Genomic DNA, 21,555 nt, shown 5'->3' with positions numbered 1-21,555 from the left:
TCATTGAACTGTCAACCACGATGTAGCAGAAATATTTTTTAAATAAATAAAATCCCCTGTCAGTTACAACATATCATTTTGACTTTGTAACTATATTAATATTGTAAAATAGCTATCATTAAATGTGAAAAGATGCACGATCTGTTTCTTGAAAATGAGTTTTATTTAAAAAAATTAAACTAGATCTGTTAAAGATCACTTCGTATGGAAAGCATCTGCTGTTTACTAACGTCTGATAGACGTCTTTAAGATGTCAGTTTTGCATACATTCTACATCATAAACATCTTAAAAACATTTTCTAAACGTCTATTTGACATCTGACAGGAAACGTCCTAGACGTATTGCAGATCAGCAAACACTCTAAAAAACATGTCTTCCAGATGTAAAAATGCACATCAAATAGACATCTCCGTGATGTACGTGTGCTATCAGGGTTATAGCCTATGCTCAAATGCTTTGACACAAACTGTATTGAATAAAACTCTATAAAAATGACTCGACTTGATTTTCAGTCATTAAACTTGATCTAGTTTGTATAAATCTAACCTTGGCTATTGCAAAAAGTGTTCAGAGCTGTTAAAGTGATACATGGTGGGTCACTAAACCCCAGCAGAGAATGTTTATGGATTCTATTCGACCAGTAGAGGGCAGTATAGTAACATCCATATATTAGCATGCTACTTTTGCGTTAGCAGCCTAAAACCAAAATGTTTAAACTAACACAACCTATATATCATTTAGATCCACCAATGTATTATCAAAAAAATGACAAGGAAATGTACATTGACAAATCCTCATAATGCCTTTGCAGTGACACTGTATCATGCAACAAGGTGCTGCAGTTAGCATAACTGTATAACTTTTTTTTTTTTTCACAGAATTGAGTACATAGTGTATTAGTGCATAGTCATTTGGGACACAACTTATCTCTTCAAGTTTTAAGTTCTGATTGGAAGATAAATGTCATCACCGCTCAACTGCCATCAGTCAACGCTCTAGCAAAAGAACAGTCTGTGACACTCAGTTGGGGTGTGATGTAAACAATTTTTCCCTGAGGTACATATCTGCCCTTGTCATCACCCAGAGCTATGTCACGTTGAGGTCAAAATTCATAAAATGTTGAACATGCAACACTAAGAAAGGCTTTGTTATGATTCAAAGGTCACCAATACACTCATCAATACTCTCAGAATACAGACATTACTGGACGATCTGTGATTTAGATATGTTGTAGCCTAAATGTGCCGGCTTTTCGGGAAGTCATCGCAAACCGCAGGGTGTGGCAGATAATTGTTCATGTCGAAGCAGAGAGAAAGTATGTAAATAGGGGTGGGTGGGTCTACATTAGAGGCGGACAGAAAAGAGGTAGAAACAGACACAAGGCGCAAAAGAAAAGGGCGGGGTGGGATAAAGACATTTTAAACCATTTTTGCTGACTTATGAGAAACATAAACTGGGCTGACATCAGCAGGAATTGGAATTTTGGAAAGTTTTTTTTTTTTTTTTTTTACATGAATGCAAATTAGAATCCCTTTAATGTTGTTAGCACACTGTCCCTTTAACTCTCTAGTGCACCTTATTTAGGGGTCATACTCCTCATGGTCAAAAGTGACCTTTTTCAATAAAATCAATATAATGTATTTTTGTTCCAAAATATTTTATGTAATATTTTGTATTTTGAGGCAATTTTATGATACTAAGTAATATTTATGCAATAATTATGATCCATTTGTTTCCAAATTTTTACCATACAATAACAATTCAAATACATTTTTTCAATGAACTCCATTAAGGTGTGCTATTTTCTGCATCATGGCTGATTTGTAGATTGTAGATCATTTTTGTTATTATTATTTCCCATTCATTTCTATGGCAGTCATTTTAACCTTTTCGAAGTCCATGTTTTTTTGTGTGTTTTCACATAGAAAGTGCCACAAAAGTCACCAGGTGTCATACCATCCTAAATAAATAATAAATAAATATAAATTTATTATATAAAATTAATAAATAAATATACCAAAATAAAAATAAAAATTTCAGTCAAAAATGGCAAAAGTGCACCAAAGGATTAAGATTTCAATACAGGATCTCAACAACATGAGGTTGACAAAATCACAAACTCACTTTATTTCCTTTTTATTGTGTGTTTTACATAAACATAGATCTATGGCACTCGCGCACATGCATTTAACAATGAAATTGAATTGAACTGAATTATAAAACAAACTAGACATTCGATCATCAAAGGCTTTGGAGAGAGAACATTCCATCCATTCCTTAAGGCCAGAAAGTCCAAGGCCTCTGCATGATCAACTATTGATCCAATTAAACAAAGTCTCGTATTTAAAGCTGCAGTCCGTAGTTTTTCCTCTTTGTCGCCATCTCTGTTCGAAATCTGCAATTGCAGTTATTCGCAGAATGATCAACTTTATTCTACTTTTTGGAAGTATGACCAATATAAGAATTTTCACTGCCATCTGAACAAGTAACATCCACTTTGGTTCTGACCAGCTAAGGGGGAAAAAAAGCATTGCAGTAAATCGCGCTGATTAAATTAATGTAACGATTGCTTATATCATGTCAAACCGTGTAAATTATACTTTATTCTCAAATTATTAATGTTAACAACATCAGCATTGCGTGACTACATTTAATGCCCTTCCGATATTATCCTTGTTTTCGCATGGGCCCGGTTGCAGTCTCTTTTTTTCTGTAGCCAGTCCGAAGTCCGAAGTCTTTTGGGTTTTACAACGGGTGAATCTCTAGTTGGCACTGGTGATTGGCGTTTGAACCTTTTAGTACCATTATTACAAGCTTACCGGTTTGAATCGAGCTAAGGCAAGCAGAGAGTTTTGAACACTGACTGGTTATGTACTACATTTATTTTGGATAATTTTTAACCCCAAACCGTTACGGACTGCAGCTTTAAAGATTGCAAATCACTCATAACAGTCTATTAGACTGTGCTAACAGTTTGAAATTGAAAACACAGCAACCCAAACCAAGCATTCAACATTTGGCAACCATGATAAAAAAAAAAAACACTACATGTGAGTAAAGTTGCTTACTGTCAAAATAATGCACATATTGCACCATATACAATTACGAAAAATAAGATTTTTTTTTTAAATGAACAGAAATTATTTAAAAACAATCTCTGATCCCTGTGGCATCAACCATTAAGTCAATAGGTTTAAATGAAAACATTTCCATTCAAACATTCAGATGGTATTTTGCCATGTGTCCTCATATCATTATAGTTATTATTGAACCTCAAATATCATTTGTACAGGAAATAATGATACACAATTTCTGTACACACATAAAAAAAAAAAAAGAAAAAAAAAAAAAGAAGAAAACCCATTAGAATTGAATCAGCCTAGTAACAAAATAAGCAACTCTATTATGACAAAAAGGCTGATTAACAGCCTGAATCTCTCCGGCCTGTGTTTACAATATTTCTAAAATAATCTATAATATTACAATTACAATTTTCATGCTAAAATGTCTTCCCTACCATCACAATACATATATATATATTTTTTTTTTTTACAAATATCTAACTATTTTAAAAAGAGTGATTAAATTCCCAGGATATAATTATTATATCATGGATAGTCTGTGGTCCTATAATACAAAAAAAGAAAGAAAAGAAATACAGGCAACAGCCAGTAAAAAAATAAAGACAAAAAAATATTGCAATAAATCCCTGAGGATTTTTTGGGGGGGAAAAGGCTAAATGTGTTATCCACATTTTCATGTTTCAAAATATGTTGCAGCTCCGGCAGTATTTCATATTTTCTTTATCCATTGTCCTTATTAAATATCTTCCAAATTCACAATCCGGTCGGTTTAGATCTCTAAAAAGTCTTCTTTCAGGAACCCTTTCTGTAAAACACAAGCAGAAAACACCGCAGGAGTGAGTGACACTTTGAATCCAAACAGGCACATAGTTGTACCAGGTAGCAACACATGGCTACCATCCCAGATTTGAAGTTAGAAGAAAGAACATTCTAGCGTTCTAAGGTGTGTTTGGACATGCTCACGAGGAAATCACCTGAAATCCCCATTTTAGGTGTGGCTGAACCTCTGTCTCCCGTATCAGACACAAGGTTGTTTGTGTGTTTTGGAAAAAAAGCAACTCCAATATGATTGTTTAAATAAGCAGGCTGTTTTGCTTTTGATTATTTAGTATGATAGGTGTTCATTTGTGTGCATGTTGCTTTTTAAACTGTCTGCAAATTACTGGAAAATGTCTAGAGGGCAGGGCGGGAATGACAGCAACTGTGATGTACAACTGTACTAGTTCACAACACACTAAACACAAACAGAAACGGACACATTCTGTGGGTGGGACACATTCATAAGCCGACTGAAACGGATTGAAATACTTAAAAGTTACAATTTTGTCAAGTAAATGCGAGTAGGACTTTGTGTAAGTCGCTCCTGGCATTGTGAGTGGTTTCCAGGGTGTTGCTATGTGGTTTCTAGGGTGTTCTAAGTGGTTGCTAGGGTATTGCTGACTGGCCCACATCAAAAACGTTCACTGCCATGTCTATAATATTCTGCTCTCTATATATGGCTTGAGTCACTCTTTCAAAAGTTCGATCATTTAGAAAAGTGTGGGTTTGTCAAACCGCATGATTTGAGTCATTCATGACTAAAGCATAGATGGTGTGGAAGCAGTTATGAACCAAATTTCAAAATCGCCCCATATACCCTTAAAAAGGGCACTATTTGATGGGACAGCAATTAGAAGTGATGTTCAAAACCATAGTGGCCGTTATCGAGTGCACTCATTCAATCCCATAATGCACCGCAATAACGAGTGTACAACCGATGTACAATCAACGTCGCGTGGCGAATTAATTCCCGCGTCTGACCAGAAGATGGCGCCCGCAGCTGAATCATCCATCTATTCATTTTCCCAACCACTGGTCCAATGTGGCTACAGCGTAATATCATACAGATATAAATACCTTTTTAACTGGTTATTAAATTGAATTGAATTAAGGTTTATTGATAGTTTACATGACAGAGTTCAAGATAAATCTTTTTTTTCACTACTGGAGCTGCCAGTTTGCTAAGATCCAAATAATTTTTAAACAGCAAGTACGAACTATGCAAAAGCGGATACCCTTCCAGTGTGCGAATTCACTCACTCGTTTTGATTTACTCCCTCAAGTGAACTAATGGACTAATGTAGGGAACAGTGAATATAGGGAGCGATTTCAGGAACAGCCTTAATGTTTTGCTAGAAAATATAGGAGAGGTATTGGACTTTACACTGACACCTACTGGTGTGGATGAATCATACAAAACCAAACCTTTTAGAAATACAAATACCTATGTAGAAAAGTATTTTTTTTCATTCATTTTTCCCATAAGGTCTTTGTTAAAGAGTTATAAGCCATGAACCAAACTTATCAGCTTTGAGGTGAATCACAACACTACAAACTTTGATTTGAAGCAAAAAAAAAAAAAAATTGGTAAAAACACAAAGGTACAAGACTGTATTAAACTTCTTTAGTTAGGGAAAGAACTACAATCCCATGAAGCAAACAGCATTATCAAATTAAAAACGATGGAGAAATATTAAACTACTCATTTACAAACGTTGATTATATGTATAAAAACTATATATTTTAAAATTTATTGCAAAATACGTAAAAATATTTTGAGAGTGTAGAGAGATCAACTTATACGTATTCGCAGTGCTTAATGGGAGTGGGCGGAGCTAAAGAGCTATTTATTTAGACTCTGATTGGTGTAATTTTCTGTACAGCATCATGGGTAATGTAGTTTTTTACCAGGAATTCCACTGTTAAACCCGATTATTTTAAAAATAAGCTGAAATAAAGTGGCCAGATGTCTTCAGCAGAAGCAAATTAACAACAATGTTGTTAATCCATAACAACATCGTAGCTCACAGTAGGTCTGTCTTTAAAGGTTTATAAGTTATTGCTCAAAATCAATTTCCTTTTAGAGAAAATGAGTTTTTACTTCAGGAACCGACTGCTGCACTCGATTCACAGGCGTATTTATTGCACAAGACCCGCTCCATGTAGAATATGTATGTCTCATGTGAGTGTACGTCGATTTTTAAAAATATTTAAAAATATAAAAAATTATGTGTATCATTTATATGATCATAACACTTACATTTTTGTAATCTTTGTGTAGTTTCTTGTACTGGAACATGTTGCTTAGCACTGTCGCCGCTGCTTTGGAAGCTTTCAGTTTGGCAGGACTGGGTGAAAATTGAAATTGCAACGTTAGTATGGAAGTAATATAATTTTGAGAGATTGTTGTATAGTCGGATGAATTTTAGTTTTACCTGCTGTCATGGGCGGTCTTGATGTCCATCAGTTTGGACAGACCATCGAAGAAGGAAATGTCCCGTGCCGCCACCATGCTGCTGGTCACCAGGTTGTTGAGGGCTCCACAGATGTTCACCACCACTTCACTTGACGGGTCCTTCTGGCGACCGTCGCTGGGTAGTTTGGTGACCAAGGCCTGTACCGCCTTAGAAGCTAAAGTGAAAGAAATTGAGCAATGAGCTTCTCTAATGCTACAGAGGTGCGATTGACTCCAGTTTTGTGGCTAGAGAAGGAAGCCTCACCCATATCGTTCTTGTCCTTGGCATGACGAGAGAGGTTTCTGAGGAAGCCGGTGAGAGAACGGAGCTCTGCGTCGTTGTCGGTCTTTAAGAGATCCAGAATGACAGGCAACATCCTCTTCTGCTCTAACGCCACACGACTCATAATGGACGCCCACTGAGATATGAAAAAAGCAAAAGAGAACTTTAATAGTTGAAATACATTTACTATAGACGGTTGCGCGCACTTTTCCGAGGCACACACGTCTCAGACAGCGCTTGAACACTAAATTGAGTTCGCATTCAAGTCTACTTGCACTTGAACGGACAAATTCACACAAAAATCATGTCAACATGCCCCGTCTTGACATGCTAACATAGTCGGTTATATCTGTGAGTCTATGTGTCACAGATATGTCTATCTGTGTTTTAAAGTGACAGCAGCCTAATATTCCTGCTGTCAGTGTTTTTTTTGTTAATCAAACAACAAAAGACAAAGAAACCACTCACTGCTCTTGACTAAATAGCTTTTGTAACTTTAATAAGGATTGATCTCTATTTAATTAATAGAGTGAAGATTATATGAAGTGTAATTTTACTTTTTATTACTTTATTCAATTTCTGAAAACTACTGTTAGATACCTAAATAACCTGAAAAGCAGTTTATTTTATTTGTATCATTGCTCTATTGTATTTGTGCTGTTGTTTGTAGTTAGATACACCCCTAGATGCCAGGCTAAGATGTTTGGGCTAGAAGCTAAGGCATTTCTAGCAAGTTTCTCACATATTCTGGGTAGCTGGAGCACAACGTAACTGATGAAGTGAGGTAAATGTCTTACCCTCTTCTCTCCGGCAGTGATGTTCTGCAGGGCTCCGGCCGCGGCCTCTCGTGTGGTCGAGTTGATCTCACAGCGCTGAAGCACCTGACTGTACAACTCCACTATATTAGGGTGCCAGAGCCACTCTATGTCTTTGGGCTGCCGCGACACTTCTGTAAATGTGCCGAGGTCCTGATTTTGTCTCTGGAAGTAAACAATGAAATATGAGATTAAGCTGTAGTTTTTGAAATAGGAAACAGGAATTTGAAAGCAGCTTCTTCCTTACGTCTTTGGCCTTCTTGCTGTTAGGGGTGAAGCAGCCGATAGCTTCTCCTTTTGAAGAGGCCTCAGCTCGGCTTGGACCCTCCAAACGCGTCTGAATCGAGGGGGGGATCTCACTGTACAGCTGATAGGACAGATTCCTCAACACACACACCGCGTTCTCCACACCCTGAAAGAGGAACACACACATGAATGGCCATGTAAACACATCATTTGCAAGCAGAGTCAACAACAAAGGCAGAAATTAAAAATGTGTGTTACACAATTACCTTCTCTTCCACTTTAGTGTCCAACAAGCATTTGTTAATATAGCCAACCAGAGCATCTATAAGGCCATTGGTCTCTCTCATCTGTTTTCTGGTCTTCTCGTTCACTGAGCTCAAGTTCCTGTACAAGGAAGCAGAGGATTGAGGATTGAAGCAGAGGATTGAAATAATGTCTTAGAAATTGAATAATAAATTGAATATATATATATATTTTTTTAAATACATTTATTTGTAGTCACCATTATTCTCAGTGGTGAGTCTTGTTACATTCAACTAAAGTATATTTTCAATATTTCAAATAAATAAAAATAGGCTTTATTTATTAATTTTCTAAAAATAACAGTCCCAAAAAACAGCTTTATTTTCTGTAATTTTCTAAAAAATGTATAAAAATAAAAGGGTAACACTTTATTTTAAGGTGACGTAGTTATTAATTACTACAATTACTTACTATAGTAATAACAGTACATTATACATCATTACAAGTAACTAACCCTAAACCAAACCCTAACTGTATCTCTATAGTAAGTACATTTAGTTAATTAATATTACTTATTTGAGTAAGTAAGTACAATGTAACTGTCACCTTAAAATAAAGTTTAACCCAACCCAAAGTGTAAAAAAACAGGCTTTTCCAAAAAAATAAAATGTCTTAACGTCAAAATAAAATAAAAAATAAAATAATAATAATAATAATAATAATAATAATAAATATATATATTTTTTTTTACAATATAACCGTCCTAAAACTAGAATTCATTTTCTATAATTTAATAAAAATAACAGTCCTAAATATAGGTTTCATTTTCTAGAATTTTCTAAATATAGCAGTCTTAAAAAAAAAAAAAAAAAAATTTTTTTTATAACAATATTCTAAAAATAACTCCTAAAAACAGGCTTAATTTCCTAAAATTTCCTAAAATATAATTTATTTTCGGGTTGGGTTTTGGATTGAAACATGACTCTTAAGTGTTCTTGTTCTCAGGTTTCCTAGCAGTGATGTGCCTAGAGGGGATTTTCATTCACTGAAGTTCATGAAGTTCCTATAGGAACAGGAAGTAGTAAAGGGGAACTCAAAAAAGTGTGTGTGTGTGTGTGTGTGCACGTGTGTGTACCTGAGACAGCCAGTGGTGTTGTAGAAGATGTCGGACTCTGAGGCGCTCAGCTCAATGATGTCCTGTTCCCCAGTGCCAGAGAGAGGAATCAGAATCTTCTCCGTCAGTTCGAGAAGAGTGTCCCGTGCCAACCTTTCTTTCAGGTTATCCTTAGAGGACAGATTCCACAGAATACCTACAGGGAATGAGAGCAGGAGAGAGACAGATAAAGAGGAAAAGAGCATGGGAAAGTGCCATGGGAAATAGATAAGAATTTGATAAGGAAACAAACAAAAGAGAAAAAAAAAAAAAAAGATCAAAAATCACAAATTGAAATTGCATGTAAATGATTTACATCCTCCTTGACTTTCGTTATGATGTCATCCTCCTAAAAGCCCCCATGTTGTGCCCATGTAGTAGTGGCGTTCTCATAGATACATGTTTATTGAGGTTCCTGCACATCCAGACACGCACAGAGCCGTAAGCACTGGCATAAACCCGACTCACGAACCTTCGCTACAGGAGTCCGCTCATTCCACTCAACATGTCGAGACAACGCTGAGCAATAATTAATGCAGCTTGATGCAACCCAGAGAGATCGGTCAACGCCCTACATATACACACATCTAGACTGACTTTGAAAAAAACATGTTCGGAAGTGACTTCTGTGTGTGAGCTGCGCTTCATACATCGCTACACAATTAGACAATGGACCTTTTTTCCAAATTTCACTTGTGAATCATGTGATTGCACGTTGAAGGGATAGTTCACCCAAAAACGAAAATGCTGTCATCATTTACTCACCCTCGTGGTCTTTTAGAGATTAATATTTGGAGATTAATGTTGGAGATTAATAATAAAGTGGTAAAAAATGTGTGCAAACCAAGAACTTATTTTTTGGGTGAACTATCCCTTTAACTCTCAGCTATAATCTACATAAAGTGTTGGTCACGCTTTAGATTAGGGTCTAATTCTCTCTCTAAACGAACTATTAACTATGACTTTTGCCTCAAACTCATAATTACCGCTTATTAATAGTTAGTAAGGTAATTAAGTTTAAGTATTGGGTAGGATTAGAAATGTAGAATATGGTCATGCAGAATAAGGCATTTATATGTGCTTTAGAAGTACTAATAAACAGCCAATATCCTAGTAATATGCATGATTACAAGCAACTAGTTAATAGTGAGGATTGGACCCTAAACTAGTGTATTTAACTACAGTATTTTTTATGCAGGCCTGTTGTAAAAGAGGATGTGAAACAAGAGGCTGATAAACAGATCAATCCATGTGCCCAACTTGAACCCATTACGAAATCTGCATGACGAAAACTTTCATCCTTAAGCGAAATTCCTGATCGCTTGGATTCCTATTTGCCCGCAAAACATGTCGAATAACAGTAAATTTGACCGGCCCTTTAGGCTTCTCGTGTGAAAATTAAGCTTTGCTTTGCAGCCCAAGAAATCAAATTCACACTCAAAGGCACAGGTGGAAATGTTTGCGTCATAGGCCCTGTTTACACCTGGTGTGTTTTGGTTGATCGGATCACAAGTAGACGGTGCTAAATACAGGTGTAAACGGGGTCAAAACATATCGAGCTTTTCCACTTTAGACCACTTCCAGAGGTAGTCGAAAACACATTCGACCGGGTTGCTTTTATAGTGTAAATGCTCATGTGGTCGAATGTGTTCAAACAGCCACAAAAGACCGTCTACTCTCCGTCTATTGACCTAACGCGTAAACTTTATGGGAGGCGTGCAAGCCAGATGGGATTTAAACCAGACGGGGTCTCGGTGCGCATTCATATGTATATTTCGCAAGCTTATTTTGTACATTAGATCAGAAGATCTGAAAAAACCCATACATTTACCCACCCATAGACCCTCCCCTTGAAGAAATCAGGACAGAAGTGGTTGAAAGTGGACAAAAGAGACGGATTAAAACACCAGGTGTAAACGGGTATGCGTCTCCCTCGTCTACTTATGATCCGATCAACCAAAACGCATCTTAATATCAGGTGTAAACAGGGCCAAAATAATGAAAAACACGTGTTCCAATGGCAATTATAATGGCAGTAAATTTAACTAGAACAACATGAGTGAAACGCCCACCTGTGATGTTCTTGCGGAGTTCGTCGTCTGGTTCTTTTAGGGCCTGTATGAGCTTGGGGATCCCGCCGGCTTCAATAAGGGCCACTTTGTTCTCCATGTTCTCATAGATGAGGTTCCTGGTGGCGCCGGTCGCGTAGCGCTGCACCTCTTGGTTCTCACTGTTGAACAGCTGCACCAGGAGAGGAATTCCCTTCGCCTGGTTCACCTGGAAGAAACACAGACGTTCTACTCAAATCGAAGACACATTTACACATTTTGAAATGAATGTTTCTCCAGGTGAAAAGCAACTGCATACCAGTTTCTTTGCATCGTTATTATGGTAACACTCATGTTGGATGTAGGCAGCTCCCAACATCTGAAGGCCAGGATCGGACTGATCAAGATATTTAATGGCAGAAGGCATGTCCAAGTTGTTGAGTCTATACAAAAAAAAAAAAAAGTACTTTTATTTAGTATATTTGTCCTGTAAAGATGGTGATATTGCTTAGCTGTGTATGTTCATACTGTAGGTTTTCTTCAAGGACTTTCCAGCTAACAGGGACGTTTCTCAGGACTTTAGCTAACGTTCTGGCAAGGTTCTCTTAAAGTTATGAACCAACGTTCTTCCAGTAACACTAATAAAATGTTTGTTCAAAGATATCTGGTCTTGCGTTCTCAAAACGTTAGCACAAAAACGTTATTTATACATCGGTCATTGAGTGGTTTTTTTTTTCCAGAAATGTTTTCGTTGGCATTTTTGTTACTTCTTGTTTCGGAATGTTCAGAACATTCTAAAGTAACGTTCCCATAATGTCTGAAGAGTGATAAAATGGAATGTTCACATAACCAAGACATTTTTTTTTTTTTAAACTGTATGTTTTGACCGTTCAGAGACTTAATGGGAGTGTTAGCAAAATGTTCTTAGCGTGTCGTTAGCATGTGAACTTTAGCAATGAGCTTTGGAGCTTATGTAGGGAATTTGGGTTAGAATCCAAGTTTCCCAATTCTTCTACCCATCATTTCTTGTCAACGCTCTTCTCAATGTTCCCAACTATTGTTAAAGAAAAACAGCAGTCAGCATTATTTGAAAAAAAGTTTTGCTTAAGAGGACATTCCTCTATGTGTGTTTGTGTGTGCTGGTGCATGTCGCTGGAGTGCTAGGAAGTGTGTGTGTTTTTTCCCAGGGTGTGTGAAGTGTGAGGTGGCAGGACTGGTTTGGGTGTGCCTGCACAACAGACTCGCTCTTCACTTTTTACACACATATAGGCAGGGCTGGGCAACATCAAATACACACACACACACACACACACACACACACACAGTTTTAGCGCAACAAGGACAGATAAGCTACATGTGGGTGTACTGACAGGCTGTTAAAGCAAAGTATGAATAATTTCTTGCTTCAAAGGTCAGTTCTGCACTCACTGTGGGTAATCACTGTTAGCCATACTTGCACACCTAGCTTAGTGTTTTAACGAGAATAGCTAACAGGCTAATTTGCTAACAGTAATATGCAGTGTTTGTTGTAAAACATAGTGTGGCTCAACTATAGCTATGATGCATAATTCAGGGAATTTTTGACCAACAGTAATATGGAAGCGTTTGGTAAAACATGTAATTTGTGGTTGAACACATGTTATTTGTGCATTTTAAGCAATTAGACCTACTTTTAAGTTGCGTTTTACTCTAGTGGTGCTTTACGCTAATGGTGCTAGAATACTACTTTTGCTTACATCTTTAAAGTAATTTAAAAGACAATTTCCAGATGTTTGGATACCAGACACCCTTAGTTAATAGTTACTGCTGTTAAATGAGCAGTATATTCAAAATCTTATCTTATCTGGGGTATATATAGTTGAAAAAAAGTTGAATTGATATATATATATATATATATATATATATATATATATATATATTTTACTATGCTACTTTTTTTTTATATAATCCAACTTTAATTAGATTATGTTCTCATTTTGTAATCATTAACTTGATGGGCGCAAACCAAAAGATAAGATTGTTCATAATTAAATCTGGTGTTAGCATAAAAACTTAATGACCCTTATGTAACACCTGAGTGAAAATAAACCCTCAAAACAATAAAATCAAATAAATTCTTCCTTGCCTTGACTTATTTGGGACGTTTTGCTATTTGGCTATTTTCACACACCTAAGGTAAGTGTTCTTACCCGCTTAGATTGCCCGAGCTTCCATAGAAATCCATGCCATCAAACACATCCATGCCTTTCCCAACACTATGCAGACTCCTTACGGAGCCGGCGCGCGACAGCCTTCCCTGTTGCACCAGCGCCAGGTTGCCCTGGGAGCCACTGAATCCTCCAACACTTCCGTACATGCCGGATGATGAGACGTTGGACGTGCGACTCGTTTGGCGATTGTTGATTCGGCTGATGGTGCGGTGGGCGGGGCCTTTGTAGGACTGCCGGCTGATGTAGACTTCCTGCTCCATGCCTCCTCCGCCGCTAGTGGCGAGCGTCCCGCTGAGGGAGCGTTTCATGGGCGGTAGCGTCATGGAGCTGACCTGCTGCTGTCCGCTTTCAAATCCGTTCACTCTAGTGGTGTACATGGACTGGCGTGGGAAGGTTTTGGCAGCATAGCCGTTGCTCACGGAAGCCTGTTTTGTATAAGTGGCATCACGTTCGGAAACCAGGCTGCCGTCGCTGTCATCCTGTGCCACCCAAGAAGTAGTAACCTGGCGTGGTATGGATGCCATACGCATGGAATGCATCGACATCGTCTCCGGGTCGCCCCCCATTCGGCTGAAGGAACGAGTTATTGCACCGACCTGCTGCAGTTGAACTGGGCCACCTCCAGTTTGGTAACCACCAGTTTGGTAACCGCCAGTTTGGTAACCGTCAGCTTGGTAACCGCCAGCTTGGTAACCACCAGCTTGGTAACCGCCAGCTTGGTAACCGCCAGCTTGGTAACCGCCAGCTTGGTAACCACCAGCCTGGTAACCGCCACCCACAACATCTTCCTGGTAATATGCCTCGCCTCCGCCGCCACCGCCACCTCCTCCTCCTCCTCCTCCTGCTCTGTAACTCATTTTGGGTCTTGGGGCAAAATCAATGGCAGAGCGGGATGAGAAACCACCACTAGAGTACTGGGATGGACGCTGGGCCTAGTAGAAACAAGAAAATGATGAATATTGAATATCTATAACAATATCAACTATAGCTATCAATTGATTAAAATGTTATCGAATTACATATGTTGATTCATTTATCAATACAAATGATATTAAAGGGTTGGATCAATCAAAATGTTTTATTCTGTCATTATTATTTACCCTCATGTTGTTTCAAACCTATAAGTCATCTTCGGAACACAAATGAAGATCTATTTAATGAAATCTGAGTGATTTCTGTTCCACCATTGACAGTCTAAGCAACTACCACTTTCAAGCCCCAGAAAAGTAGTAAAGACATCAATAAAGTAATCCATGTGTCAATTTTATGAGCTCTTAATGCATTATAGTCCTTCTTGTCTATTGTGGTCTCAAAACTCTGGCCAGTTGATAAAACCTACAATATCAAGATCCTTTTTAAGCACCTAAACTTAGGAATAGTCTTCTGTCACTTTAAATCTAGACTAAAAACACATCGCTTTAACCTGGCATACACATAGAACATTATACATTCCTATTATTCAAATCATGTCAAATTATTATTATTAGGCTACATAAATTAGGTCTGGGTCTGGGAACACTTCCTATAACACCTGATGTACTCGCTACATCATAAGAAGAATGGCATCCACGCTAATATTAGTCTCTCTGTTTATCCCGAGGTTTACAGTACTCAGCCGTATCCGGACCGTAATCCAGATCAGATGGTGGACCTGCGCCTAAACAAGACTACAACTTAGCCCTGAAGTGTCAGCAGCGACCGTGTCAACTATCCCCTGCGAAGTCTTCACGACACAACAAAAGCAAAACATCAAACATTATCAAAATGATTCCTGTTCACACAGATCCGCGGACACGACTAAAAACGCTGTATTATGCATGCCAGACAAGTAATTGGCAGTCACGTTGTAAAGAAAGACTACTACACACCCGCGCACATACGCATTCAAACACGCATGCCTATTGACCAAACACGTAATACCCATATGCATGCAGTCAACGTTTTCACAGAATCACGTTTTTGAAGTTTAAACAGGGATGATAACGGCATCGCTTTCAAAACTCGTTTTCAAAAAACACTTTGAAACCTTTCTCAAGCCACCAAAACACCGCTGTCGTGTAATTGAACGACTAGAACGCATTAAAAGTTTTGTTTTCAGTTGAAAACGGCCCCTAAGTTAATAACTAATTCTTTTTTACAACGGAAATGAATCAAACGAAAACTTACTTAAACTGGACAATGACTTTCTTCTAGAGCTGCTGTACAGCCAAAACAATCTTTGTTGCATTCATTTCCTATTATCACTGTAAAGCTGCTTTGAAACAATCTGGATTGTAAAAAGCGCTATATAAATGAAGGTGACTAGACCTGACTTGAAATTGGTAGATGGCCTGTCAATGGAGGGACAGAAAGCTCTCAGATTTCACTAAAATATCCTCATTTGTGTTCCGAAAATGAACGAATGTATTATGGGTTTGGAATGACATGAGGGTGAGTAACTGAATTCATTTTCGGCTGAACTAACCCTTTAATCACATTGATATTTCTGGAGAAATGCCCCAAAATTAAGATAATTCAGATATATGATAAGTGCAAAAACATTAGGGTGATATTTTAAGTTTGAATTATTGATGCTGTCCCTAACATTACCCGTATCCCACCTCAATAGCAGCGAGAGTGTTTTACAAAACAACATGATAGTATTTAAAGACACCTAATATAAATATATAATTTTAATACATTAAATCAACAGCCCAAATTTAAACACAGTATTACTCAATAAGAAAATAACTGAAAGTGACGCTTAGTGATTCGTAAGCTTGTGACTTTTCATATGAGGTTGTTGAGTAGAGCTGGCCTGTGAAATATCACACCTAACTAACAAAATCTCCATTACTCATTTTCAATATTTGGACAAGATACACGTCCATACAGTCACACCCAAAAAAAAAAATTTCTTTAACTTAGCTCAATGTGTGATATATCTTTCAAACAAGCAAACAACAATAAAATATTTATGTTTATAAGTGGGAAGACTCTTACCATCATTGATCTGCCGAGGGAATAGGATTTAGAGCTGAAATTTGGGGTGGCGTTTTGGTTCATTGTTGAAAATTTTGTCATGGTTGAATAATCTCCAGACTCTAAGAGAAGAAAAATACAGAGAATTTTTGACTGTGAAAAACATAATGGACTAGTTATCCTCCCAGTGAACTTTCTCAATGTGTTATCACATTCTACAAGTTTCCGAACACAAGCGTCACACATAGCCGCTCAGCTACAGTGTATTTGAATCAGGAAAATAAAACTCACGATCTTAACTTTTCATTAAATTACCCAGTAGGTATAGACTGAAGCTATTAACTATAACGAGCCAAAATTAAACCATAGATCCTCATTCTAAGAGGATGGCATTTGATCAGCAATTCTTGCTTTTCTGATCTCTAAATGTTTTGCCACTTTTTTCCTTTAGTTAAAAAAAACAAAAAAAATTCTCCAAAACACTATGACCAATCAGGTAGCATTGACAAAGAAAATCAGCTAGATTAAACTAATGAAATTTCGTAAAACTATTAACTATCCACGCAACTATGAACAAAGCTATTGTAAACATGCATGCACATTCTTTAATACAACAATTAAACAAATAACTTTGTTGTTTTGTCTCCCTTAAACCATGTTTATGACGCAAGTTTGTACACAAACATGCATTTTTTTTCTTTGATGCATTTGATTGCGTTTATGTAAACATGTTTTTATGTAAACATGCATGTTTGTTCTTTCATTGAACAGTTAAACAAACAAATTGGTTGTTTTGTTTAAATTCAGTAATGTAGACAGCTTAAGACAGCTTTTTGCACGCAAGTTTGTATGTAAACATGCACGTCTGCTCCAATGAATTAAACAGGTTTGTTTTGTTTCATGTTTTTGATGCCAATGTGCAGAAGTTTGTACATCTACTTTGTAAAATAGTTTGTTTGCTTCCTTGTTGACACCATTGTATGTTCGTTTGCATGTCTTGTTTGAATGGATAGCATAACAGTCTGTTTATTGATAGCAGTGGGAAATAAGTTACAGACGTTCAAAGCCGAAGATTCGTGCCTCGTAAAGACATTGAGTCTGTAACTTTACAGCTGAGTCAGTGTGCTCAGCATTATGCCCTTGATGACACTGCAAGTGTAATGTGAGGCAAACTTGTAGAGTTACACAAAACACTGCAGTGCATGTTTACAACAAACTATTATGTTCTGGCTTAGCAACAGATGGGGTTGCATCTATGGGCATGCATGTACACGCGTTTGAGAACGCAAATTTGGGAGTGGTATAAGTGTTTGATGAGTGAATAAGTGTAGAGTGAGATGTAGACAACAGTGGCAGAATAGACAGAACCGGTCTGATGACTGGGACACTCCCGATGTCCCTACCCAAAAAGCACACACCCTTTTCCCTGCCTCGCCCTGCCCTAGTGCATTGCATAGCTGATGTAAACACAAATAACTTTACTGAGTTATTTGCACCAGAAGTCATTGCTTTAAAACAATCCACTTGACCTATATCTCAAAAAAAAAAGGTTTCTCTCAAACTCGTAGCATATGCTTGGTATTCGCCATTGTCAGATCTAGTTAAGACGTTCTCAAGACGTCCTCCAGGAAGCCTTGGGCCAGTAACAGGAATATGCAAGGCTGTTCGAACTTGTCAAAATGCAGGTACCTCATAAACCAGGGGTCCGCTGGTTAATGTATCCGCTAAGTACCAGAGGTTAAACCCTGAAAATAGGCAGACCTTCATAAAGCCAGGAATTCAACCAATTTTTGTCCTAACCACTTAAAATCAACCAAATGCGTTTGAGTGCATTCAATGGATGGTATACACACAAATGTATAATGAAGTTTGGGTGTATCTACAATCATATAGTTTCACTAAGGTTGTGGACTGAAACAAAGAGTTTGGCTTTCTACATTGAGAAAGAAAGGTTCGATTCTTTGGCTTTTCCGTCATGGCAATTGATATTCACGGCATTATGATTGACGGCACCAAATTGTGCCTCCCTTTTGTGCGATGCTAAGCACTTTTTTGTTTAGCGTGGGTTGGGTTTTTTCAAAGGAGAGCTTTGAAACTTTCACTCTCACTTAGTCGTGTAACAGGAACTGAGATTACACTTGAACCTTGTTCAACTCGCCCCTGTAAATGATTCACACCAGACCAGAAGTATTGTATTTCTGTCTGCTCTGCAAGTGCCACTTATTTGTCCTTTTTGTATAAACCTTTGCTTATATCCATTCTCCATTCTCATTGATGCAGAAAAAAAAAAAAATCATGTATTCAAAACTTTCCCACCCTATTTTATCCCCTTCATTTTAATCGCCATGTTCAAGAACAATGGGGAAAGCTAAATCTACCACGCCTGATGTGAACGAACCACCATTTATGACGCTGTTTTTTTATTATCAACTGAAACAAAGGTAGCCTGCATTCAACTTAGTTTAGCTTAAAGGTACATTCAACTTTGTCATACTGACATGCATTATGTACAAATGCCGTGTGATGTTTTGTCTTAGTTTATTTAACAGAAATCATGTGACCACAGGTTTGCAACAGGCAGTTTTGTCTCATAAATATTTAATGTTTTTTGCATACACTGTAAAAGTAAGTTGCTGCCTTCAATTTTTAAGTACAATCAACTTGGATGTTTAAGTCATTTCAAATTAAATTACACTAAACTGACTTTGACTCTGACTGAGTTGAATCTTGCATAAGGTATAAAAATGGTCAAAAATTGCTTAACTTATTTTGATGAGCTCAAGGAAGCAAAGTAAAATCATGTGCTGTCATAACTTATTGATCATATAGATAGATTGTTTTATTTAATGCCATGTCAGCATCTAGGCTATTTTCATGGCAAAAATACAAATGATTGAACATATAATTTTCTTTTACAGTGTTCTTAAGTGTAAACAACACTACACACTGTGCCTGTGGATTTAATAAAAATGCATTTGCTTTTGAAATCAAATCAAGTTCAAGGATAAACCAAAAAAAAAACTTCCCTAAAAGTTAATAAAGATGAAATTGAACTCCGGAACATTGTTAAATGAAACCGCATACTGTATAAAAGCACAGCACAAAGACAGATGATGAGCAGATTAATAATTCAAAGGCTGTTGCGTTATTGTAGCTGTATTACAATGAGATCAAAGTGCACGGGGACACACCTGAGGCTGCGTGTTGTGACGAGGATCCGTTTTGGCGCGGGAGCGTGGGCTTCTCCTTCAGTCTCATGGTCACCTGCTGGTGCACGCGCCTAAATCTCGTCTCTTCCTTTGCGTGAGACCCGCCGTGCGCGAGCTCGTTTTCGGACGGGACCGCGTAAGTACTGACGGTCGAATTGGGCTGCAACGCCGTCAAAAAGACGTTGTCCGTGGTCACGCTCACACTCATTGCGAAGCGACGATGGTACCGAGCTGAAAAGTTACAGTCCCACCAGAGAGAGTGGAAAAAGATAGATCCCCGCAATAAAGGCGTCTTCTGTTAGTCAGCTTGTGTTTCTCTGCGCTGATGCTGGAACTGTGAGGCGACGCACTACTGACGTTTGATCTGAACTCTGAGGCTTTTTCGCAGGTGGGAGTTAAAGTGGGCGGGGCTTAGGTGAGTCATCGGTTACCTGAGCCAGGTACACTCATGAACGAACAAAAGGAGGCTCTTCTTTAGTGTTTTATTTGAGCAAGTAAAATGGAAATATACGTCCAAGTTATATTTTTCCAAAATATGTTTATATATATATATATATATATATATATATATATATATATATATATCAATTCAACTTTTTTTTTTACAAGTTATACAAGATTCAACTACTTTTACAAGATTTTAATGTAATTTAAGTTGAAATGGGTTAAACATCCAAGTAAACTTAAGGCAGCAACTACAGTGTGTAAATGATTATGTTAATAGTGGGCTATATCAATAGGCCTTATTCTTTTCCAATTCAGTAACTAGAATGATTTTTTTTTTTTTTTTACAGTAGGCTAGGCTATTTAGAAATAAATTATACAAATATGTTTGAATCGTGAAAATGATAATAACTATTTTTAGGTTACCTGACAAACATTATTTGCAGTGTAAATTTGAAAAGTAGCATAAAATTAAATAACATGACACGTCTTTTCACGAATACAGCATACTTTCATTACAGTTAATACTTAAATAAATACATTTTGATTCGTTCTTCTTGTCGTCACTGCAGCGATACTTCGAAGAGAACGCGCTCTGACATGCAGGTGACGTATGTCTCCGTTTGAACAGGTTGTTGTTGTTGCATCGTCGCCTAGCAACGAGAGAAGTCGGGAAACGCGAGCCTTTACTTTCTATGAAACTCATTGCTCAAGTAGCCTACTAATGTAAACTATCAGATTGAAAAATAACGATAGGCTAGTTTCCAACTGAATTTTACCAATGGCATAAACTCGATTTAGATTTAGATTTAACAAAGAAACTCAATATAATTGTCATTTAACACAAACATTAATTTCAAACCTTGAATTATATATATATATATATATATATATATATATATATATATATATATATATATATATATATATACTAGGCCTATTTCTTAATGCAGATGGTCATCACAGGAAACTTCATTGGAAATGTCATCATTTATAATTTTTTTTAAAAAAGCTTCATTTGTAACTTTCCTCACAAAGTTATCAAGCCCGTCAGTCACTGAGTCACTGTCTGTGATACTAGATTTCTGTTCAGACAGCATTTCCATGCTTGTTCACAAAACTGAATCATGCTAGTTCATGATCAACTGAATTCATGCTAGGTCAAGGAAAAATTGAAAGCTGAAAACAAATAGAAAGTGTTTGCTTTACTCACCAATCTTTGTACTCACCAAATCAGCAGGATTTAGTGAATAGTTCCAGTACTGAGAAAATGTTGCTGTATATTTATTGATCTCTCTCACGGTTCGCTTAACAGAATCTGCCAGATGTCACTGAGAGGCAAGAAGATATAGAATCGGCAGTGACAACGCCCTTATCATCACTATTAAAACAATAGGTGTCTGTATTCATGATCACTATTGTGGTTACCAATCCCCTGAATTAAAGGAGGTGTGTGTGTGTGTGTGTGTGTGTGTGTGATTAGTTGACAGACATACAGTTGTAGTGGAGAGAAACAGACAAAATGGGTGAGTCTGCAGATGTAGGTGTGATGCAGATGCTAGGCAAGGCGTGAGTAGGGTAAAAC

General features: G+C 37.4%; 2 protein-coding genes across 2 annotated transcripts in view; one reads left to right on the top strand and one right to left on the bottom strand.

The window, feature by feature from the left end:
• Positions 1-3,552: 3,552 nt before the first annotated feature.
• pkp3a (plakophilin 3a) lies at positions 3,553-19,880 on the bottom strand. The gene is made up of 13 exons (XM_084396348.1): positions 19,509-19,880; positions 16,339-16,439; positions 13,336-14,288; positions 11,466-11,589; positions 11,171-11,375; positions 9,081-9,255; positions 7,969-8,086; positions 7,704-7,868; positions 7,439-7,621; positions 6,624-6,777; positions 6,339-6,534; positions 6,164-6,251; positions 3,553-3,889 (listed from the first exon to the last, which is right to left on the bottom strand). Exons 1-13 carry the CDS (start codon positions 19,732-19,734, stop codon positions 3,854-3,856), a joined length of 2,724 nt encoding a protein of 907 aa, XP_084252474.1. The 5' UTR covers positions 19,735-19,880; the 3' UTR covers positions 3,553-3,853.
• hexa (hexosaminidase A (alpha polypeptide)) overlaps positions 19,729-21,555 on the top strand; it is a 17,100-nt gene continuing 15,273 nt past the window's right edge. Inside the window, exon 1 of the mRNA XM_084396350.1 lies at positions 19,729-19,941. The gene's annotated coding sequence lies outside the window, so the exon portion shown is untranslated. The remainder of the gene's footprint in view (positions 19,942-21,555) is intronic.

The sequence above is a fragment of the Rutilus rutilus genome (genome assembly GCF_951802725.1).
Source record: "Rutilus rutilus genome assembly, chromosome: 23".
In the NCBI taxonomy this organism is placed as follows: Eukaryota; Metazoa; Chordata; class Actinopteri; order Cypriniformes; family Leuciscidae; genus Rutilus; species Rutilus rutilus.
Note: the sequence above shows the minus strand (reverse complement) of the source record. Positions and strands in the feature narration are given on the sequence as shown.

Coding starts and splice junctions, on each gene's coding strand:
- pkp3a (XM_084396348.1), bottom strand. CDS start 19,734: ATGAGTGTGAGCGTGACCACGGACAACGTCTTTTTGACGGCGTTGCAG. Junction 11,590..13,335: donor AGCTCGGGCAATCTAAGCGG/GTAAGAACACTT, acceptor TTTTTTGTATAG/ACTCAACAACTTGGACATGC. Junction 7,622..7,703: donor ACAGCAAGAAGGCCAAAGAC/GTAAGGAAGAAG, acceptor GTTTACTTCCAG/AGACAAAATCAGGACCTCGG.